At 40.6% G+C, this 25127-nt stretch overlaps 1 protein-coding gene across 1 annotated transcript in view; it reads left to right on the top strand.

Annotated features, from left to right (window-relative positions):
- The window catches only part of tacr1a (tachykinin receptor 1a), a 45570-nt gene extending 21791 nt beyond the window's left edge, over nt 1–23779 (top strand). Inside the window, exons 3-5 of the mRNA XM_036599105.1 lie at nt 17610–17760; nt 20400–20596; nt 22893–23779. Coding sequence (XP_036454998.1) covers nt 17610–17760; nt 20400–20596; nt 22893–23205 — 661 coding nt within the window. The 3' untranslated portion in view covers nt 23206–23779. The remainder of the gene's footprint in view (nt 1–17609; nt 17761–20399; nt 20597–22892) is intronic.
- The last annotated feature ends 1348 nt before the right edge of the window (nt 23780–25127 follow it).

Raw genomic sequence — 25127 nt, 5'->3', positions numbered from 1 at the left:
TTGTGAGTTCTTGTTTATTTATACTGTTTAGTCTGTTCAGCCTAGACTAAACAATTACAGTTGTTTAGTCTACACTCAAGGCTCAGATCAGATTCACTTTCTTTTATACCTGGCTGGGTCTGTGTGTTTGGACAAGGTATAAGTTTAATGATTTGCTGAAATACAGATCAGAGTGGAAAACTCTGGAGTTTGCTGCTGTTGAGATCTGAAGGAAAAGTTAAGGCCCTTTCTGGATACATGAAGGAAATCAGACTGGACTGTCTAGCTCACAGTGGCCTTTTTGTCTTCAGTGGTTATAGCAGCTTTAGTGGTAGGCCTGTGCTCAGCAAACTGGCGTTTTACATGGTCTAGGTCAGGGACCGGCAACCCAAATGTTAAGAAGAGCCATTTTGTCCTTTCAACAAAAATCAAACCACCTTGGAAGCCACAACATTTTTATGTCCATTTTGCCAGCTTGGCTGTAAATTAACTCAGTATGTGCTAATGTACTAGTAAAGGTGAAAAAATATAATATAAACGAAAACGCAGACTCACTTTGCTCTGCTTTAAGCTTTAGCTCACCTATAACCGCTTTTCTCACATCTCCGGCAGGAAACTTTTCCGCAAAAGTAGAGCAGTGTCTCCTAATATTCGACTTTTTGCGAGGCTGAAGTCGCTTCTCATTCTCCAGCTTCTTGTTCGAATTTTCTCGTTCGACCTTAAATGGTGCCTGAGGCACCGGAATGTAACTGCTGCACCATTTAAGGTGGTACAGGAGAATTCTAACGAGAAACTGACTTCAGCTTTGGGCCTTTTTAGTGTTTGTCAGTTTCTCATTGCAGATTAAACATATCAGGAAACCAGCTGGAGCAATTATAAATGCAAATAAGTATTTGTCTGCAAGTTATCGATGTTCGTTGTAAAACTTTCCCTTCCCTTTTTGTTAGCTACTAGCAAGGTGAGACTGTTGTCTTCATTGCTATGGTGATCAGCAGTCTGCACGCCAATCTTAGGGGGTTAAAGAGTGAATTAGCAGATATACATTAACTCCAACTCCAAGAAGTTAATTTATTGTTAAAACTGTGTTGAACGATCAGCAGAGCTTTATTTTACTGCAAAGGAGGATTATTTTATTTTTACCTAGAAATCTCATTTTGCTGTGGAGCCACAACAGGGCAGTAAAGAACCACATATGGCTCCGGAGCCGCATGTTGCCGACCCCTGGTCTAGGATGTGGATCAGGTCATGGCACCTTAACATGGAAACATAAAGCGATAGTTCTGTGTAAAATCTAACTTTGTAGCTGACCAATCAGCTAAGACATTACATAAAAACAGTTTGAGATTAACAATGTAGCATAGATTGAGGCAAGGTGCATTTTGCACAGTGCTAATTGGTGGGGTATAAGCTTACATTACTTAGCCACATTAGCCGCTTAACTCCAGCCCTAAATTAAAGAAGCAAACATGTCTTGGGATATTGATTACATTTGGAATAAGATGAAATTCATGCAAATAGTTTTTTTGGCAAGCGTTCACTGTAAGTATAATTTTATAGTCCTTTTTAATGGCTATAAAGCAGTTCCAGACTGTTCCAGTTCTGAGCCTAATAAATTAATCACAGTAGCTTGTGGCAGTCTGGAGCGTTGGATCTTTTTCCAGATCACTGCTCTCCAAAGAAGACCGCCCAGCCGCTCCAACAACGCATTCCAGACATAGTGATTTCTTTCAGAAAGGAGGAATTCAGTTTAGCTGGATAGCTTGAACCAGCGTTTCCTAACACTGGAGGTCCTGGAGACCCCCTGTCCTGCATATATATAGTGTTAATCCAACTAACCAGCACATTAACAAGCCCTTATGAATTGAATTGGTTGAATTTAGAGTGCTAAAGCACTGAAATGTGCAGGGCCTCCAGAACCAAAGTTCGAAAACACAGGCTTAAACCAAACCTCAAGACCATGAGGCATGTTTTCGTACTGGACATCACTGGTTAAATGTCCAATTAATATATGTTCAAGGAGATACCATATTAATTGATTGTTTAACTGTAATATATTTGAAAGATGGCTTGACTCATTTGGGTACTACACTCTTTAAAATAAAGGATTTTTGGAGAAAATACATATTGAACAGTTCAACTGAGAGACCTCCAAAGTAGTTACTGTGAAAACAGGTTAAAAAGTTCTTCACACTCACAAATCTCTTTTTCAAACATGGTTCTTTAGGGAACCGAAAGTGGTTCTTCTACAACATCACTCATAAAGCTAAGATTGAGCAAAACCCAGACAATTTGTCTGAGGCTTTATTTTCCTATAGTTTATGGCACCTCCTTCATCATGAAATGCACTGTATATGCAAGGGTCCAATAGACGCTCTTGCACTCGGGTTCAGAAGAACATGAAACAACTTAATTTCATGGTTGTTCACTTTTCTATGAGCCCATCGTCTCTTGGGTTTTGGCAGCGGAGCGTTGCAAAAAACAACAGCGTGGGTGTAAAAATGAGAACGAAGCCCTCGTCCTCCAAAGAAGCAGCGGGACGGAAAGTTCACCTTGACAAAAAGGCGACGCGTTTTTCTCATGCAGAGACCCGCCTAGAGCGAGAACACCCACGCTTCTAAAACAGACAGCCACTGCACGCTCGGCAGAGCTCTGGGAGCAAAACCACTGAAGAGTTTGGGGTACAGTTTGTAAAGAGAGATAAAAGGAAATGGTGTGAATTGTTACAGACGTCCTTAAGTCAATGGGATTTGGTCCGGCTCAGCTGAAAACACAAGTTGCAGGTTCAGTGAGCATTTCCCTTCTTTCTTCCTCTGTTCATCCCCTCCTACTTCTACTTCCTCCAACTTTCCATTTCTCTTTTTCCTTTAAAACATCCTTCCTCTCTCACTGTGTTGATCCCATCTCCAGACATGAGACTGTAACCTCTTCTATCCTAGCATGAACATGATGTGTGGCCCAACTTTGTCCTACAGTAAGGCTGCTTAAAAAGATGCTAATTTGAATGAGCAAATACAGCCTGCTGGCTTCTTCCTTTGACTTAGATGTAGACTTATGTCCAGCTATTTGAAGGGTAGCCGGCCATGAACTCAGCTACATCATTAGAAATTGGTTCTTTTTAAAGACATAGCGCTCTGGTCATCAGGGCCAGTTAGGCAAGCGATTTTATAGTGGAATGTTTTTGGGCAGATGGGAATAAAGCAGTTTCTCATACTGCATGATAAGGCTTTCAGAAGTAAGCTGTACAGCTGGGTTTGAAGTTTGAAGTATTGTGCAGTTGTTTTGGGTGAAGAGTACCAGCTACATCATGGCACAAAAAGACTGTACATGAATGAAGTACAAAGAGTCTTACTTCAGTATGTACCTGTTATGATACTGAATCTGACCTGTAAAAGAAATACATGATTCTTACTGTAGTTTTACTGGATCTTTACCATTTACATCAGAAAACTATCTTTGGACATTTTCATCATTTCGCACCATTTGGCTACCCGCTACTTGGAGGCGTTTCCAAATTACTTGCCTGCTTAAACAAGCAAAAGTTCACCTTGACAAAAAGGCGACACTGAAGTTGTGTTTTTCTCAAGCAGTTAGTTTGTACTAACCACCTTCTTACTCCAATTAATTATGAGATATTTTTATCTCCTTTGTCAGCTTAATAGCTTGAACCTGTTACTCATTTTATTGTAATTTAGCTACACTTGTTAAGTTTAGACTTGAAGATATAATTTAGTTTGATTGATTTGTAGATGTAGTTTAGTTTAGACTTGCTTAGTTTAGACTTGTAATTTGTAGATGTAATTTAGACAGACTGACTTGTAGATGTTTGTTGGCAATTGGGTGACTTGTGTGCAGCTGCAGTTAGCCCTGAAGCAAATGTTGCAATTAGCAAGCTTGCTAACTTGTGTAAAACAAACAACAAAACCACAAAAGTAAGGATATTAATATAGTGTTCTGACTGACTGTGAATCATACAGTCTCTCTTTTGTGTTTTTGATTGTAGCTAGTGGGGAAGAGTTGTTAAAAGGTGTGTGCTGGGTTAATTTAGCATTTGCTCCACTTTGGAGGTTTAGTGCTATAAGATGGGCCACCCATGCGGACAGTCAACACAGCCAAAGTAGTGGCGCATTTGGTTGAGGATATGAATTTGCATGTCAGAGTTCACTTAAGTTAAATTTGATGTGAAATTTTGTTGGAGAGGTCTGCAACGCTAAGTTACACATTGTGGCGAATTGGCAAATAAAAATTCACTAGCAAACTATGGCTGGGTTTTCACTTTTTCGCAAATATAATGTGCATTTACAAAATTTCAGTAGAAAAAATGCAGATTAAGTTTTGTTTCCATCCACTACAGTTACGCAAAGAAACTTTAGATGACATAGGCCACTATGATTAGAGGCTGCATTGAAACGAGCGAGATGGAGATATTTAACTCATTTTTTGCTTTAAGTAGAATTATCTTTACAGCTATTTGCCATCTTTTTATTGCCATGCCATTTGCAGCTCAGAGATGCAGGGCAGGCTGAGCAAAGGCCCACCTAATGAGGGCTGAAATCTCCATGCCAACGACGCCCACCTTGCATCTGCGAACGCAAATGCACCAGACAAATCTGGGATCACAATTTTGAGTCACTTTTCAAACGAGTTTTAATTAGACATTGCAGAATGTCAAAAGCAACCTTTTGAAAAGCTAGGCGCCATAACCGAACCATCTGTAGGGCCAATCATTTCTCACTTACGGCTTGAAACATCACAGTTTTTCAAAAAACACTTTTCCACCACCCTTTCTTCGCGTTTGAGCTTTAGCGATGTTCTAACTTTTCCACCTCATCCTAGCGTAAAATTCTTTTTTGTGATATTTTGGTGTTTTTCTGAATTTAGGGCTTTTTTTCATTCATGTTTTTTGCACATCTTCAAAATTCTTAAAAAACAAATGGAAACCCACTTATGAGGTACTTCGAAATACTATCCAATTATTGTGAGTTACCTAGAGCTTAGAAAGCGTTACCCACAACTCATTCATAAAAACAGTTTAGCAATCCATTCAGAAAAGAAGTAAATGTGAAATGTACGTATCAAATTCATTTGAAAATGTGCTAAAATGGCCAGAATATTTTTTTTTTTTTTTGGAATGAAACAATGTTTTTGAAAGGTATTTCACGTTAAAAAAAACCCATGTGTTTTAATGTGTTTTTGTTATTTAAATTTCCTTACAAATTGGAAATATTTGAAAAAATAATTTGGTAAATTCACAATGCACAATCATACCATAGCACTATAAAATCTAAAAAAATAAAGCACCATAAAAGTCTTTCTCTAAAAACATCCTTTTATTGAAAACAAGACCAAACAAATCCAACTTATGCTTAGTGAAATGTATAACCCAGTATTTACAAATCCTGTAAATTAATACAATTTCAATTGGTATTTGAAACATATGGTTAAAAACAGCATCATAATAAGAATTCCTGGTCATGTCCTTAGTCCTTTCGAAGTAAAAGACCCTTTTTCCACAATTAAATGGGAAAACAGAGATTTTATTTTACTGCTTTTTGGTAGAATTGAGATAAAGTAATTGTTGCCATATGGCAACACTATGCAAGTAACGGAACCAGAACTTGTCCTATGTCTACAACCCAAATATAGCCATTTTATTTACTATCCAAAACCAACAATGAGCCTACATCTGTCTTCTGAGTCTATATATGTAATGTTAATAAAGGTCTGGGGACTATTTTGCCTCACAACACCCTGCATGTACCTCTCCACTTTGCATGTGTTTTAAAGATATGTTTAACGGCTATTAAAGGCATTGAACTCTTTAGACGTCTGGTTCCTATCACCACCACTGTGAACAGTTCTGACCCGAGTAGTTTCTCTATTACAGAGCATTTTACACCAAACCACTCTGAATGACTTTGTATACAGCTCAACCCTTTAATTATGCAGATTTTTTTTTATAATGTGTGCAGTTGCCCTTTAACAGTGTTCCACAATCACCAAAATAGAGCTGTTCGGTTACCTCCATTCCGCCTGAATTCCTACAGGAGTGTTCGAATGCTAACACTGTCTGAGTCTGCAGTGTGAAGCATGTTCAGTTTCTCACTCTCATCACTAACACGGTGCTACACGTGTTTAACAGGCAGAGCGAAGCGATGACTCTCTCCCGATGTGTGAACACAGCCTTTAGAGAAGACTGTTCACCCTCAGGCGGAAAGAACAACGAGGTATCATCGCCGGAGGAGAGGAGACGTGCCCTCACGCTCACCTTTTCTGAAAAGAAGAACAATGAGTGCTAAGTAGTCCGAAAGCGTCGCCCACGGCCGTCCAGAGGCCGTCTCCCAGCCGGCCCGGTTCCACCCGCAGCACAATGAGGATTAGCCTGATCATGTCAGAGGAGCTGTGGCGCTTATTATCTTCATAATGAAGCCACCATGTCTGGCATATCTGGGTTAAATGGTGAAGGTAGCGTGTAGCGTGACGTGCTGGATCTGACTGGAGGTCAGGTTTTTTCAGAGAGCTTTAATCAGGCCTGAAATTTCGGCCGGAACCTGCACACAGCCCGAGAACACTCTGCCCAAATCTGACCCCAACACCAAGTTTTGAACATGAACTCAACCTGAACTCACCGACCTCCCCCTGGAAAAAAGTTCTGAATTATAGCGCCTGCTGTGCTACATAGGTAACAGTGTTAAATAGCCTAGCAAAGGTTTTGGCGCCCTTGATTGAAGTACCGTCCTCTACAGAGAACAAACAGCACATTTTAATGCACAGCTACTGTTTATGTGCTGAACTTAACATATTGGGGAAAAAATAAAATGTAATATGTAGCCTGTGAAAAACTAAAGGCACCCTTTATTTTTTTATGTTTTTTTCCCAATATGTTAGAGGACGTGTCGACTTTTTATCACTTAGAAGGTCAACAGAATGTGTAATTAGACCAGGTGTTTAAGATTAAGTGACCCTTATTAGTCCCACAACAGTGAAATTTCACCTCTGCATTTAACCCATCTGTGCAGTGAAGCACCGCATATGCACTAGTGAATGCACACACACTAGGGGGCAGTGAGCACACTTGCCCGGGGCGGTGGGCAGCCCTATCCACAGCACCCGGGGAGCAGTTGGGGGTTAGGTGCCTTGGTCAAGGGCACTTCAGTCACATACTCAAACTTAGGGAATCAAACCGGCGACCTTGAGGTCACAGGGCTGGTTCCCTAACCACTAGCCCACGACTGCCCCACACAGTTTTCCTATAACTGTAGGTTAAAGTGTTGTTCTTCTGATGGACCTCAGTGGTGCTTCAACTATGATTCGAGCCCAACAAATATGTGAGAGATTATGTCCAAACCTGACACCTGGCGTAATAGGGCTTTGTCGGGTTTGGACAAATAATGAGAGACCTCAGATCCAGAGCTTATACAGGTTTGGTTAGTGGTGATATGAACATGAATGCTGGGTGTATAAATAGAGCCGTTAGCATTATGAAAGCTTGGCTTCCCACCCTGAGTTCCTGCGCTCTGCTTACTGGTCTAGCTACACATTGGCAGGAGGTAATGCACATAGCACATTCGCTGTACACACAATAGCTCGCTCTGTCTGACACTCTCTCAGACATGCACACGCTCCAGATTTGCAAGCCTGTGTTGGAGTCTGTGAGCCGTGCCAGTCGGCCGGCATTTTGCCGGGTGTCAGCTTATCCCCCACCACTCCATTCGGGTGCTGGACAGAGAGAGAGACTGACCGCATAGCCCATAGGCACAAAGATGCACTGTTCAGAAGTTAAAGTTATTAATTTGTTCAGGGGATTTTTCTGAGGAGATCAGATATAAAATAATCCACTTTTGAAGAAAGAGCAGGTCAAAGTAAACTAAGTGAAAGCTACAAGGAAAATGGGATTCCTAGCAACCACCTGGACCTGGTAGACCATCAGAACTGCCCGCTTCAGATAAACAGCACTCCACTCTTCAAGCTCCAAGCTCCACTCTTGATTCAGAAAAATAAATAAGTTGTACTTAATGGCTGATTTGACTGGCAGTTAAATAAATGAAGGGTGGTCTCTGACTTTTGCACTGGACTGTATGTTTAAATATTCTAAGCAAGACACTAGAAGGTATTTTTAGATGTTTTATTCCACATTTTATGTATTATATTTTCTGTGGGAAAATAACAAAAAAGTTATTAATGATAAAGAATTTACTGTATCATCCATTACAAGTCATTTTCGCTCAACTTCCTTGAGATTTAATCACTTGAAATCACAGTAATCAGTACAGTTAATATTCTATTCTATTAAATATTTATTTGAATATAAATTCAATCTTGATTTTTGTTATTTTTAAAGAATCAAATCTGAGTGAAATTGAGTGCCTGGTGCCAGATTTTATTGTTTCTTTCTCATAACTGCATTCTTGACATGAATTTTCTTAAAATTTTATTATTGATATTAATGTTATTAGAACTTCATTCTGGATATTAAATTTATTATAACATTTTTCTTGATATTAATGTTATTAAAACTTGATTCTCAATACTAATTACATTAGAACCTCAATTTTGATATTATTTTTATTAGAACTTTATTCTTGAAATGAATTTTATTGGAACTTCTGTCTTGATATAAATTTTTTAGAACTTCATTCTGGATATTAAATTTTAGAACCTTATTCTTGATATTAAATTTATTAGAACTTCTCCACCCTGTTCTGTGGTTCACTGACAAAAAAAGTGGGGGTTGTTTCTCTCTGAGGGGGTTTCATTCAGCAGGTGGTCTCCAATCTGACCAGAAAAAGCAGAGATGTCCAGCCAGTGACCCAAACCCTTTTATTTATGTGTTGTCTTCATCACCTGTCTTTTACTATGTGTAGCTGTCACTCCCTCTCTCTCTCTCTCTCTCTCTCTCTCTGTCTTTTCTCCCTTTCCCTCTCTCTTCTCCCTCTCTCTCTCTCTCTCCCTCTCTCTCTCTCTCTCTGTCTTTTCTCCCTTTCCCTCTCTCTTCTCCCTCTCTCTCTCTCTCTCTCTCTCTGTCTTTTCTCCCTTTTCCTCTCTCTTCTCCCTCTCTCTCTCTCTCTCTCTCTCTCTCTTTCGTTACCACTTGTGTTGTGCACCACCACTTCTTCATGCTTTCACTCCCTCTCACTGACTCTTCCTCTCTCACCATCTTCAGCTCTTTGCCTCTCTCTCTCTCTTCTCTTTTCTTTCTCTCGATCTCTTTTCTCTCCCTCTCTTTATCTCTTTTTCTTTTTTCTCTCCCCTCTCTCGTTCTCTTTTCCTCTTGCTGTTTTCTCTTGTTCTTTCCTCTACTTTTCTTCCTTTCTTTACTCCCACTCTGTTTTGTCTCCCTCTCTCTTTCTTTCTGTCTTCACATTATTTCTCTCTCCTTTGCTCTCACTCTTTTTTCCCTCCATCTCTCTTTTCTCTCTCACTCTTCACTTTCCCTCTGTCATTTTTCTTTTTCTTTCTCTCTTCTCTCTATCCCTCTTCTCTCCCTCTCTTTCCTTCTCTGTCTCTCCTTCTCTCTCACTCTTCCCTTTGCCCTTCTCTCTTCTGTCTTTTTCTCTATCACTCTGTTCTCTTTCTCTCCACGTCTTCTCTCTTTCTCTACTTTCTACATCTCTACTCCTTTCTTTTCTCCCTCACTCACTTCACTCTTTCCTCTCTTTCTCTTTGCTTCTCTTTTTCTCTCACTCTTTCTCTCTCCCTCTCATCCTCTCATCAGAGGTCCCTCTTCCCTCTACTTCTCTCTTCCTATCTTTTCTCCCCCTCTCTCTCGCCTGCCCCCCCTGCCCCCACCCCCGTCCCTCTTCTCTCTCGTTTTCTCCCCCTCTGTGTAATTTACTGTCTCTCTCATTGTGCTGGACTCTGATGGGTGGTACTCAGCTAAGCACTGATTTTTTCAAATTGCTGTACCGCCCCCCCAACCACCACCATCACCACCACCAGGCAGGCCGAGACTGACACACCTGCCCACTTTCTACCACCACCGCACATCCATTTCCACACACTCACACACTTCTGCTCACGTGGAACAGAAACAGGTGTGTGTATGTTGTGTTTAGTATGTTTAAACAATGAACAAAAACAGGATATATAGATACACTATATGGACAAAAGTATTGGGACAACTACACATTACACTCACAGGACCTTTGCAGATGTTGGAGTGTGTCTGTGGGAATTTTTGTCCATTCATCCAGAAGAGCATTTGTGAGGTCAGACACTGATGTTGGACGAGAGGGCCTGGCTCACAATCTCTGTTCTAGTTCATGCTAAAGGTGTTCAGTGGGGTTGAGGTCAGGGTTCTGTGAGGGTCAGTCAAGTTCTTCCACACCAAACTCACCCAGCCATGACTTTATAGACCTTGCTTTGTGCACTGGGGCTCAGTCATGCTGGAACAGAAAAGGTTCTTCCCACAAAGTTGGAAGCACAGAATTGTCCAAAATGTCTTGGTCTGCTGAGGCATTAAGATTTCCCTTCACTGGAACTGAGGGGTCTAGGCCAACCCCTGAAAAACAACCCCATGGCATTATCCCTCCTCCACCAAACTTTACAGTCAGCACAATGCAGTCAGGCAGGTAATGTTCTCCCAGCATTCACCAAACCCAGACTAGTCCATCAGACTGACAGATAGAGAAGTGATTAGTCACTCCACTGAATATGTTTCCACTGCTCCAGAGTCCAGTGGCGGCGCTTTACACCACTCCATCCGACACTTGGCATCGTGCATTTTGATCTTAGGCTTGTGTTTAGCTGCACAGCCATGGAAACCCATTTTGTGAAGCTCCTAATAGGCAGTTGTTTTGCTGATGTTGCTTCCAGAGGCATTTTGGATCTGTTTAGTGAGTGATTTAATAGAGGATAGGCACTGTGCGCTCTGTGAGTTTGCGTGGCCTACTGCTTCGTGGCTGAGCTGTTGTTGTGCTTAGATGCTTCCATTTCACAATAATATCACTTACAGTTGTCTGGGGCAGCTCTAGCAGGACAGAAATTTCACTGCCTGACTTGTGGCAGAGGTGGCGCCCTATGACAGTGCCATGTTTAAAGTCACTGAGCTTTTCAGTACGACCCATTCTACTGCTATTGTTTGTCTATGGAGACTGCAAGGCTTTGTGCTTTGGGGGGGCAATACTTTTGTCTATATAGGCCTAGGGGGTGTGTGGATATATCTGATCGGATATCTAAATGAAGCTAAATGAAGGTCCTCTCTGACTGTTTACATGTGCATTTCCATTGTATTAGCCCAGCATAATCATACGTAGTGCTGCTAATGAGGTGTCATGTCTTGCCTTTTGGCAGACGCAGTTTTTCATAGCCATATAAGGCAGCAGATCCTAGCGAAAGATGCTAGCACAATACTTCCAGTTCCCTTGAGCTAAAACACATTATACATCATCGCCAGACACTCCTGAGAGAGACGTAATATGAGCTGTTATTATAATAAGGCGCTGTCAAATGCGTCACATTGACCACGACAGATTAGCAGGTTGACTCTTTTCTTTATGATGCCTCTTCTACATGCATTCCAACACAGACGTCTAACAAATTCATCAAACGCCACTTTGATTCGGTGTTCTCCCAGTGCAGAACTCAGCGGATCGCAGCAGCGAGGCATGCAGAGTTCAGAACAGAAGAATCCGAGAATAGAAATGTGATGCGTGTTGAAAAACCCTGCTGTGGCTTTCGCAATTATGCTACCTTTCCGTCTAGTGCGCTGTCTGCATTCTTCTGCCGCTCGCTTGGCTGGATTCTAATGAAATGATCTCTCCCCCAGGATGGCTGTGTTGCTATTAACCCACTGTATGAGGTGAAATAATGTTCTCAGGGAGGGTGGAAGGAAGCACTGGCCTCCAGAGGTTTGAAAGGATAAGCTGAATAACATTAAATAACCTACACTATTATGCCAATACATTGCGGCAAATTGTGTACAGGAAGTCTGAAGTGGGTTGTACAGAAGAACGAATGTAGGTCCTTGAAACCCTTGGGCACAAGAACCTTTGGACAGCATCCCGTGCTCTGGACAACACGCAGTCACTTTATCACTGTTGTATTAGAAGGGCACAGTGGTGGCACTGAAAACAGTAAAAAAAAAAAATCATATAGGCATAAAGTTTTACTTTTTCCTCCAGTATGTTGACCTTGCTGAATTCCATGTTGGTTGAAGCTGGTCTGTGCTGGTCTAGTGCTGGTTTAGCTAGGCACCCAGCATGGTTTTGCTGGTTGACCAGCGTACCAGCATCCAAAGCGCAACATATCGCTGCTGTTGGAACAAAACCTTGTATCTCCAAAATGGTAACTTTACAGGAGAAGGAAAAAACATACTTTACTTTTAATGTAAGTCAATGAAACCAGAATTTTTCCCAAGTCATTTTTGGCCATTTTTTTTTGGTCCATTTGTCATGAAATCAACACACGTACATGTACAGAGAAACAAGCATTTTCAATTTGTTTCAAAAAGTGAAAAACGACAAAAATGGACATACAGGGTTTTGTTCCGACAGCAGTGATATACTGGTTTTGCTGATGATCAGCCTAATATCATTGATTGCTGCTGACCAGCATATCAGCATCCAATATCCACAGCATATTGTGGCTGTCCAAAAAACATATCTCCATTTTTTTTCTTATTTTTCTACCTCAATTGAGCAAAGAGGCTGCCCTTTGCATTGTGTGAAAATTTCACGATGAACGGATCAATAGAAATGCTCCAAAATTGCTTGGAATAAGATCTCTTTACATTAATTTACATTAAAAGTAAAGAACGTTTTTGCCCTCTCCTGTAAAGTTACCATTTTGGAGATGCCTTTTCTTTGGACAGTGACAATTCGCTGGTTCGGTAACTCATTCAAATGGAGATGGTGTGCGTGCACATTCACATCAGCCATAGTAAAAATCATAATAGAATTGAAACTTTTCGTGTGATACTGTGTTTTCTATCACTGTATAAAAGTTTGAATGCTCTGCGATTTTTTCAGCTCATTCAAAACACAGTTCAGTCCAGTAAGAGCTTACTGTAGTTTGGTCAAATCAGAGTAACAACAAAACGTGTCTAATTGCATGACCTATTCTTGCTTTGTTCTCATTCAGAAAGGTACTTTGTGATGCACATTTTTGTCTATTTTATATCATGTTCTTTATATGTCAACGTAAATGCAACAGCAGCATTGAGAAATGACATTAAATGGCAGAAACAGACACTTTTTTTGCGTCCACCTTAAAGGGTTAAGCACCCACATGCATTCTGGATTACACAATGTGTTGTCCCGGTCCAGAATCTATCACTAGGTGGGCTTTAGTCTGTGTATGAGAGCTTCAAATGTTATTAAGACCATCACCTGCGTTTGTATATATATCTCTGAGGTTATCTGCATTGCCCCGTTTGAAAGCCAATAATTGTTCTTATTCATTTTACCCGTGTTTGACAGTCTAGTGAGACCGAAAAGCTTTCTGCAGTCTCACTCTCTAAACACCGCAGCAGGATAATAACTCACGAGTGCGCTCACGTCCCGCGGCTATATCAAACAAACCACGGGGTGTTTAGACTGGAAGGGGTGGAAGCGAGACAGGAAATTTGATGGCCTACTACCGCCGGCCGCTTGGAGGCCTCGGACGTTTCTTTCTTGAACGGATGGACGGCGTAACCGGAGGAGCCTGTCTCAGAAATGACTTCCCGTCGCTGCTCCTTCACTCACCTAGAGCTATGAATCGAGCCTTTTGTGGAGACATATGGCATTTTAATTTCTGCTCTGACGCATGTCGCAATCCCAGCATGTAATTGCGCTCATGTCTTCCAGTAAGAGGAGAGATCAATTAGCCTTGATTACGGAGCCACGTTTTTCTAAAAGCCTACTGAAAGATATCAAGTTAAGTAAGACACGCGGTCCATCTCCAATGTTGTTTTGACTGGCTGCCTGGACGGCCGCATGATAAATCTATCAAGGCTTTTTGTGTGTGCGCTGCCTTGTTGCAGACAGATGGATGAGTGCTTAATGTTTTTGCCATTTTTAGTGTACTTTAATCAACAGCTCAGCAGGTGATCTGTTCTGATCACGCCTTCTCCGTCTCTGATTGTAGTTAATTGGTGGGGAAATGAACTGGAAGGCCTCAGCTGTGCGGTAGCCAGTCAGGGCGAATAGGTTGGGCTCCGTCTCCCTACAGAGCTCCTCTGTGGGGTTCCACTACTTTCTGTTTTCATAGATTTGTACAAAAGCCTCTCGATGGCACCGGCACCACCTGTGTCTCTATGCAACCTAGATTAGCTGAGGTTTAATGAAGTCATGGTCTGATTTTTCCCTTCCTTCTGCGGAATCCTGGGATGATACCTGTTGCTGAGATGCATGGTGTCCCAGCGGTCACGGCATTTTCCTATGATATGAGAGGTCATGGGTTTAATTCCTGCTGGACGCTGTCGCCCTCCAGCTGCGCTGAACTGATCCAAGTGGAAAGGCATGAGCTGAGTGCAAGGGAATAGATTGGCATAATGGGAGTCGGATACAGTTCCATATTGTTTCTGTCGGAACTCCAAAAAGGTAGCTTTACAGGCGAAGGAAAAAACCTTCGTTACTTTGAATGGAAGTTAATGGAACAGGATTTTTTTCCAAGTTATTTTCGGCCATTTCTGTTGGTCGGTTCATTATGAACCTTTAATGTGCTTTAAAATTAGGCAAAAAGTGAAAAAATTTTTTAACAAGTTTTAGGTTGGACTGTTTTTTAGAGTGAAGCGCAATACAGGGCACCCAATCAGATCAGAGCTCATTTACATGTATCAGTCTAAAAGGCACTGTAAAAAACAGCCTGTTTGATTTTTAAGTGAGGCTGAAAGGTGGTCATTTAAAATGAATTAAGACTGTTCTTGGTACATAAAACCAGATGTTGGAGGAAAAAATGGATTTTGGAAATCCATTGGATTATTTGTTACTCATCTTAAACATGAAATCAATTAACAGCATTTAAATGAACTGTCAACTGTATCATATCAGACCAGCAGTGTCCAAATCCAGTCGTGGGTGGTCTTTGCATGCAACATTATTTCCATGCAACTTGACAAGTTAAAAGGGGGTTAACAGAGTATATGGAGAAACAGATGGACTACACTCTGTAACTATAGAACTACAAAGTGCTCTTATAAGGTAAGTGGAGCTGATAAAATGGACAATGAGTGCTAACATGCGCTTAATAATCTAATAACTGTAGAAAATCAGCTTTTGTCAGTAATCCGATTAACACGTTAACATGCACTTGAGTAACCTGATAATGAGGAAACTCTGGATTTACATGAGTCAGGCAGTAATCCGATTTCTGTTTTGCACATGCGCAGACTGAGAAACCTGAAAGAAATCAGAGTAAGAGTTTACATGCACTGAAAAATCTGATTACTGGGCTAAAATCTAGCTCTCTTTATCGGATTTCTTAATTAGATTTCTAGACCTTTTAGGCTTTGTTCTAAATTAGGCTTTGTTCTAAATTAAATCTAACTTTTATCTTAGCCCTTATACTAATATTTCCAATCTAAGAAATCAGAGTATGCTGTTTACATGACCACTTGAATAATCAGATAACTGCAGAAGTCCGATTATGATCGGATTATTGAGTGCATGTAAACACACACATTGATTGTAGAAACAAGGAGGTGGTTTTAATGTTAAGGCTGTTTGGTGTATCTGTTATTTATTTAATAATCTATCTGTCTATGGTTCTTCTGTTTAAAATCAGGAGGCTAAATAACAGGAAACAGTAGCACAAATAGCTGTTAGCATTACCTGACTAGTTAACGCAGCTGGTTACAGAAATGTTAGCATCGTCTTTGTTGTCATGGCTCAGAAAGCCAACAAAATGAAAAGCTACCAACCTTTGTTAAGTTAATCTGGAGGAGCTGCTTTTCAACGACCCAGTAAACCATCTTCTGTTCTATTTTCTTGCCCACTGATTCAGTGAAATCAATCATTTGAAACAATGTCGGTCAACATGATCACATGATGCCTTTTCAGCATTTGGATTGGTTGTTTCATGAAACTGCTTGTGGCACACTTGCAACTGTTGCAGGCAAGTTTCAAATGAGTTGCAGGACACTTTACATCCAACTCAAGGGCAATTGCAATTTAGTCTCATGTAGGTCTCAAGCAACTAATGTTGCATGCAAGTTTCAAATAAAAATAAAGCCAGCCTTAGTTCTTCCCCTTCTCAGACAGACCTGACTCAGGCGTTTGAAGGTCACTTCTCGTGTGTAATCAGATGTGTTTGGGCAGGAGGAACATGTAACTGAGTCGCGATGTGGCTCACCAGGACCAAATCTACACAATGTAGATTTCCAGTATTATTGAAACCAAGTGCTGGAGGAACCCGTTATTGTGACTGTTGGTCTTGTGCATGTGTGGTCCTGGTTTTGATCCGCAGTCACGGTCAGCTGCAAGACAAGCATCATCTTCGTCTGAGGGTGGCTCCAGTGAACTGGAGCCGACAGGATTTACTCCAGAGAGACTTAAGGACACCAGCAGTGCTTTAAAAGAGAATTTATATAGAACTGAGGGAGCAGAAATGTCACCAAAAGGAATAAAACCCTAGTCAGGAACTGATGCAACTTTAAAAGACCTATGTAAGTTGCCGTTATTGGCAGTGGTATAATTTGATAATAATTGTATTATTTAAATAAAAAACACCACATTTTAAGAAGTAGAGAAAGTCAAAAGTGCAGCCTCTAAGCTTTCAATCCTTACTATATATGTGTTTGTAAGAAGAAGAGAAGATATTTTATTATGATACGAATCTGATGAAAATTTTCTATTTGTTTTGCAGCCAGAAAAATCATCTTGCAACGTTTGCATGTTTATCATTTTCTTGACATTAAAACAAACAGAACTATGAAGTGTCTGTATCAAAATAGTACTGTGCAAAAGTCAGAGAATGTCGTTAAGTCTTAATTTCCAGTCAAAATGGCCCAATCATTGATTTTTCAGCAGAAACAAATATTTAATGGAGATTATAAAGAAGCCTCATCTAAACATAATGTCAGATTTTTTAATATTCACTGTGTCCACTCTTTACCTTCATTACAAATTCCACTCTTTTCAGGATACTCACTTTCAGTTTCTCAAAGAAATCTGCAGACACACCTTCAAAGTTTAGTCTTAGAAGTTGGTTGATCATTTTCTGAAGTAATCAAACACATTCAGTGATATTGAGGTCTGGACTCTGGGGTGGTCAGTCCATTGTTCAGCTTCTTTGTTTGGTGTGTCCGTCTCCTTTTCTCAGTGAGGTTCTTCTTGACAGCTACACATCCTTTCAGACCCATAGCGCTGACTTGTCTTCTTACAGTGGAAGGATGGACAGAAACATAGTTATCTATGGTATTAACCTCTGCAAGCTTATTATTGCATTCATGATCTTAAGACTTAAGATTATCGTTTGTAACTACTGTATATTATATGGTAAACTAATATATGTTATGCAGTTATGAGTAATTGAAGTGTGGGCCCACATACTCTTCATAATAAAGGTTCCTAAATGCTGCTTTTCTTGGACATATGGTTCTACAAAAACACATTAATTGGTATAAGTAACTAAATGCATTATCCTCATTTTTTTCTCACTGTTTTTTGTCTCTCTGACGTTCGTTCTGGTTTTCTCTCTCTCTTTCTCTGTAGTTACTATGTATGTGTGGCCATCCTGATCTACTTCCTGCCTCTGTTGGTGATGGGCTGGGCATACCTGGTGGTGGGACTAAACCTGTGGGCCGGCGAAATCCCCGGAGACTCCTCTGGACGCTACCAGGAGCAACTTGCCGCTAAGCGAAAGGTCTATGGGAACACACACACACAAATACCATTAGAACAATTAAAACCTGATGCTTTTGCTTTCTGATGCGAATTGGCTTATTATTTACTTTATATTTATTATAGAGACCACTAGTTTCCTGCAGAACACTTTTAGATCCCATTAGGAAACCATCAAAGGCGTCTGGTATCAGTCCCAGAGCACCTACTACCCAATTAGAACCCTTTACACGGTAATATCAACCCATTAGGAAAACACAAAATACCATCACTGACTATTGGTACTCCACCAGGAACCAGTAGTAATTTTTAATGGCTTTCTATAATTTTTTCAGCAGAAGATTTAAATCAGAAATTTGGAGGTGATGGAACTCTTGATAGTGACCTGAAATAAAAAGCAGCTTTAAAATTAACATAGCCTGCTAACTACTGAGACAGGAGTTAGCATGTCCATTTAGCATGCCATATTCCAAGCCAACTAGCTAGTAGGTTTGCAAGCTCTATGTACATCCAATCTGATCAATCGGAACCTTACAAGGCTTGAGTAAAAGATTACCACATGAGGCAGAAGAAAAAAACTGTAAATGAACAAGTAACTTTGTAAATTTGGCTTTAAATCTTTGCATGCTAATCACCAACAGGCCACACGTTAGTCTACACCATGCCCAAACAAAGCCAGCGAGCTAGCTAGCTCCATTTACACATTAAATGACAAAAAAGTAGATATTTTAAGGGCTGAGTAAGGACATTTACCACAGGTATTATTAAAAGTTCTGTTGGGTAAAACGTTTGGGCAGCTTTGAAAGCGACTGAGCTAGCTAGCTAAAACCAAACCACAAGTTAGCCTATACTATGCATATACCAAGCTAGTTAACAAGGTGTTTAGCTGACTAGCTCCTTATAAACCTAATAAACACATTTGGACAGGATAAGGGCTAAGATAAAAGTTAGATTTAATTTAGAACAAAGCCTAATTTGGACGAGAATAAATCTGAATGGGAGCCTGAGTTTAGTTCCTCTTTTAACAGCTGCTACTGTGTGAGTTTATTTCTGTCTGGATCCGCCATGTTGGTGTTTCGTCCCTCCTCTCCTGAGACGATTACAGGCAGAGGCAGTTGTTTTTTACCCAGCTCAGCAGTCATCTGATCATTTTAAACGCTGGCACAAGCAGCTGTTTAAACAGCTGTTAGCATTAGCTGGCTAGTTACTGCAGCTGGTTAGATAAATGTTAGCTTTGAGTAACTCACATTTGTTGTCATTTTCTTCTGAGAAGATTACAGGCAGAGTTACCTAAGTTTTTCACCCAACTTAGTAGTCATCTGATAATTCTAGTCCACATTTCTGTGATTTTCTAGGCAGATATCACCTCGTGTTGGAAAAAAATGTTTTTTGACTGCTGCTACTTAACGTATTTAGCCTCCAAGTGCAGGTGTCCATCTTAAACATCGCAAAGTGATGGCTGCTTTGGAAGTCTCTGTCAACCATTTACTTGGTCTGGGTGGTGGAACTTCATATCCATCCTCTCTACACTGGAAGATCATTAGCAGGAGGATAAAGAACATAAGCCAGATTTATTAGAGGGGCAGTTCACATGGCAGCTATATGTATAAAGCATTAATTAATTTTCACATATGCACAATATCATCATCTCTTAGATTTCTGTGATTGTAGAAAATACAACCCACTAGAAGCTCGCCTTACCTGCCATCATGTTATTTATATCTGGCTGCAAGAGTTTTATGTGTAAAAATGTATAACAGATAATAAACTAATCCAAGCCGAATAGGGCTTTAGTAAAAAGCAAGTTCATTCATTGTTTTCCTTTCCAAAGTATTTTCTTCTCTGATGAAGTGACAGATTATGGTTAATGGTTCAGTCATGCTGAAGGTATTCCAGAAAACACTGCCTATATGGAATGCCGTTCATTTGAGATTGTTCGCTCTCTGAGACCTCATGTGAGGTCACATTGGGAGAAACATGTGCATTGGGAATTTCATGCAGTTTCATGCTGTGAAATATTCCCTATGAAACTCTCAGCCAACCAGAACAGCTCTCTGCTTTCATCTCTATTCACACTTCCTTCTCTCTGCAGTTCTACTGCTTGTTCAGACTTTCTTTTTCATGCTGTATCATCTTTTCTTTCCAACACTCCTTTCTGCTCTGTTTGGGGGCCTCGATCTCATTCTCAACTCTCTTTAACACTATTTTGCTCTCTTGCTTCTTCTTTTGGATCTTTTATAGCACTTCCTACACTCCTCATTAGCAGTGACTCTCTCGCTCTGTCTTTCAAAGCAGAGGTGGGTAAAGTGGTCTAAATCCATACTCAAGTAAAAGTTTTGTGTAGAAACTTCTCAAATGCCAAGTTCCTTGTAGTGCAGAGGAGCTTCTTAGTAAATACAGCGTCTGTCAGAACTGAAGTTTTGGGTCTACACATGTCTTGTTCCTTTGGGCCAAAAATAAAACACTAAAGCACCAAAAGCGAGAGATGTGAGCCAAGAGTTAAACCAATAAACAAAATGAAATTAAACCCATAAACTCAGAATTGTGGCCATTTTTGAAAAGGACACATATCCATCCAAAATACAATAAAACGGAGTAAATGGAAGCGGTTACTACCATCTTCTGACACAGGTATGCTGACCCATCTCTCCTGGTCTGCAGGTGGTGAAGATGATGATTGTAGTGGTGTGCACGTTCGCGTTCTGCTGGCTGCCGTACCATGTCTACTTCCTCCTCCACCAGTTCTTTCCCTCGCTCTTCGAGAGACCCTTCATCCAGCAGGTGTACCTGGCCATCATGTGGCTCGCAATGAGCTCCACCATGTACAACCCCATCATCTACTGCTGCCTCAATGACAGGTATGTCACAAACACATAGACCACAGAAAGCAAAAATATAAGGATCTCTTGAGACTTGCAGCAAGTACTGAGAAAGACTTGCATAAGGAAGAGGAAAATCAATGAGTAATGAGTAAAAATATAGAAAAAATGGGGCTCCTAACAACCACCTGGAAGACCTGGTAGACCACCAACACTGTCAGATAAACAGCACTTAAGCTTTCATCTATAAGAGAGAGGAGAAAATTAATCTCCACTCTTGCTTCAGATCTGAAAACAGTCATCCCTTCACTGTGAAAAGACAGTTCAACGCTATGGGTCTGAAAGGATGTGTACCTGTCAAAAAGCCTCACTGAGAAAAGGAAACAGACAAAAAAATCATTGTGAGAATTGTGAGAAGCAGGAAATACAACCAACTTCTAAGACTGAACTTTGGAGGTGTTTTCAAGAAAAATGGAAAACTATCAATCAGTATAAATATTTTTAATTTGAATATTTAAGAGGGGGTGTAAATCTCGCTGACCTCCTAACAGTTCAATAAGATTATGATTCTTTGGAAAACCATTTTGAGAAAATTCCTTATGAAATTTTACCACATAATTATTTTAAAAGTACACAAAATACACAAAAATATTAAATAAAGTTAGTAAAAATTCTTACATTTCACAGTAGCCTGAGAATTTTATTTTGGCCAAAAACCTTTTTTACTTTATTGAATAACTTTATTGTCTGTTTTAACAGTACAAAAGTGGTGTATTTGAATAATCACCTTCTAGGAGCTCCCACTGCTAATACAAGCATTCCGATGTGCACAAGCAGCCACAAAACAGTTTGACCAATAAAATGAGACATTTTGGAGCTGCTGCAGATGAGCCTAAAGTCATTATGCACAATGACGAACGCTGGCTGGAGGGTCCAGCATTGGGCTGTGGAACTGCTGGAGTGATGGAGCTCCATTCAGTACCTTTGGGATGAGTTGTTTATGATCATTTAACATCAGTACCTGACCTCATTAATGCTCTCGTGGCTGAATGCAATCAAATCCTCACAGCAATGTTCCAACATATAGTGTAAAGCCTTCCCAGAAGAGTAGCAGCAGAGAAGAATTTTTTGGACATGGAGTGAAGAGAGAAATTAAAATACTGCAAAATGTACAAAATTAATTGTTTTCTTGCTCAGAAACATCTGTTTTCTGCTTTTTTTGATGCTGAAAAATAAATAACTTCTATTTTATGGCCATTTTGCTCGGAAGTTAAACTGGTGAAGGGTGCTATCTGACCGTTGCACAGCGTTGTTGAGATGTGGCACAGGAAAAAATGCTCGCTGTCTGGCGTCGATACTGCAGCAGCAGAAAGAGGATGTTGCTATAAAAATCCTGTTCAACAAAAAATTACTGAAAGCTGTGGGAGCTCTCTCTCCTTCCCTGTACTTCTACTTTTCAAGTACGGTCTAGCACTCACTGTCATCAGCTCATTTTCCACACACTCTAAAACTGTCTCTCTTGCTCTCTCACACACTTTTTCACACTTCTTTCCTCACCTACTCATCTCGTTAGGCGCATCTGTCCTTCGTATCATCACTTGTATCTTCAGAAAGCTAATTTTGGAGAGGAAAAAACTGTTCTGAAGATCTGTTAGACGTATTATTCGGTTAAAATCCAGCAACTACTGTGAATTATGTTAGAGATACACAGTGCCACTTTCACTTTAATGATGTTGATACTGATCTGACCGTTTCTTTCTTTAAAAAATGCTGGACTTTACTAAGTAAGTAGGTAAAACTTATTAACAGTAGGCTACGTGTATCAAGCGACTCACTTTGTCACAGTTCACATTTGATGATACTATCTGGTACAGCTTGGTGATTTTCCTGCTCAAAAGCATCAGAACCACCTGTTCTATGGTCACCTAGTAAGTAAACACAGTGTACAGTTTTCAAGGCATTAAATCAGTGAGTGTGTTTACATGCACTCAATAATCTGATCATAATCGGATTTCTGCAGTTATCTGATTATTCAAATGGTCATGTAAACACCATACTCTAGATCTAGATCTAGAAATCTGATTAAAGAGAGCTGGATTTTAGCTCAGTAATGCATGTAAACTCTTACTCTGATTTCTTTCGAATTTCTCAGTCTGCGCATGTGCAAAAACAGACTGCTATACTGGAAATATGTGAGTTTATTGGCTGGTTGCAAAGCAGAAATCTGCCTGACTCATGTAGACCTGGAGTTTCCCCATCATCTGATTACTCAAGTGCATGTAAACACGTTGATCAGATTACTGACAAAATCTGCTTTTTTCTTTTTTTTTTTTAGGTTTCGTGCCGGGTTCAAACAAGCTTTCCGCTGGTGTCCATGTGTGACCGCCAGCTCATACGAAGGCCTGGAGCTGAAGTCCACTCGCTACCTGCAGACCCAGACCAGTGTGTACAAGGCCAGCCGCGTGGAGACCACCGTCTCAGCTGTGCTGCCTTCGGCCGAGGATGGTGCCAAGGCGGGAGCCAAGCGGGGCTCGCCCGTCCACAGCCCTTCAATGGAGGTGACATCTAATGGCTCTTCCTCCAGAAGCATGTCCAAGACCGTGTCAGAAACCTCCAGCTTCTACTCCAGTAATAACCTCCCAGTCTAGAGAAACACGAAGAAGGAGTGCTACGTAAACGTGTATCGGTAGAATTATTGGATCTATTCATCTCTATGAACCTGTCATCTCTGTATAATCTCTGTTACGGACCATTTTGATCAGACATTTCGTGTTTGTGTGGTTTCTGTCTGGTTCCCATGAGGCTCATGTCCTTCACCATTCTCTGAAAGCCTTATTCAGCCACATCTGAGGAGACTGACCACTTTTTCCTCACCCCAGTAACTATCCAGCCTAGCAATGAGTGACCACAGGAGTCCCATTGGTACCGGACGTGACCAGAGATCTTGATGGAACGAGCCAGCATCATGAGCATTGTACAGACACAGATGTGGTCAAGATCAGAAGAGCCGGCCACAGTGTATTACAGTTTACATTTACACGCATGTGACGTTGAGGAATGTGTAGCCCATGCAAAACCTAAACACGCAGCCTCTCCCCTCTGTGTGAATGTGTGTGAATGTGTTTCTTCAGTAGCTCAGCATGAGGCAGCATTGTAATGTCAGGTTCAGCAGGACACCTATCATAAAATAGGTTATCGCATAGCATTATTTTTTTACGCCATTTAAAAACACCATTGCATTTCAAGGAATTATGCAGTAAAACTTTAAAAAAGTAAAAAAAAATTAACCCTTAGTAGTCGAGTTGTTACTTTTATTTTGCTGCATTGTTCAAATGTAATTACATATTCAATACCATACTAAGGTACGCAATTACTTACATATAGATTCTATTTAAATTCCATATCAACAGGTCTGAGCTGCTTTTTCAACATTTTTCTGCATCTGTTAATGTCAAGAAATGACGAAGTGGAAAAACTATAAAGAATGTTTTTTTTTCTCTTTCACAATCAAATATCTCCGCTTCTGCTTATTAACACAAATGTAGTACGGACGTCTGCACCTTCATAATTGATATTGAATTTATGCTTTTGATTTCTACCCCAATTTAGTCACGTCCAATTCTGCACCCTATCTAAATCTGATCCCCACATGATGCCACTAAGCTGGGAGGATGAAGGCTAGCATGAGCTTCCTCCGAATTGCTGCTAACGCAAACCTTGGACAGGTCAATGTGCTTGAAGGAGAATGCTAACTGTTAATTCTGTTAAGTCAGCTAACAGACGGCTAGCATCACCCTGAGTGATGGAGGGAGAGGGAGGACCATCCAACCCACCCAGAGAGACCAAAAACAGTTATGCTCTCTTGGTCTACCAGTAACGGATGGCTGTGGCATCGCTGGTGATCGAACCCATGATGGCTACTAGTGGTTGAACTGCATTAACATATCTTAAAGGCATTTTTTCCTTTTCCTAAGTTACCATTTTGGAGATACAAGGTCTTATGACAGCAATGACCGCAAAGTGAAATGCAGTGTGGACAGTAATAAGGACATGTAGCAAAATGAAACCACAATCAGCCCCCCCATTTTTGCTGATTTGCCTTAATATGGCTTGCATGGTGCACACAACTGATCACATCTGGTTCACTGAATTCTACAGTGAAATCATGATCCATGGGAGGACTTGAGACTAAAGGCTTCTCAGGTGAGCTCTGAGAAGTTTGGACCAAATCCATCAGCAACGGACCAACGTTATGCGACGTTGACTGGACTGCAGAAGAGCAACTGCACTCTTAAAAATTAAGGGTTCCGAAAAGGTTCTTTGGAGCAATGCCATAGAACAGGAGCTGCCAGTTTTCTTTCCAATCAAGCAGAAGCACACCTGATTCTACTTCTTTAATCAGTCGATCTCAGTCTTTAAACAGCTGATCACGTACACACCGGTTTGTTGGAACGAAAACTTGCCAGCACATCGGCCCTTTGCGCCTAAGATTGGACATCCCTGCCATAGAAGAACCACTCATTGTTCCCTAATGAACCTATCCCATTACCAAAAAACATCTATTGAAATG

The sequence above is a fragment of the Colossoma macropomum genome, unplaced genomic scaffold (assembly GCF_904425465.1).
Source record: "Colossoma macropomum unplaced genomic scaffold, Colossoma_macropomum, whole genome shotgun sequence".
Classification (NCBI taxonomy): domain Eukaryota; kingdom Metazoa; phylum Chordata; class Actinopteri; order Characiformes; family Serrasalmidae; genus Colossoma; species Colossoma macropomum.
The sequence above is the reverse complement of the archived record's forward strand: the minus strand, read 5'-3'. Positions and strand labels throughout refer to the sequence as shown.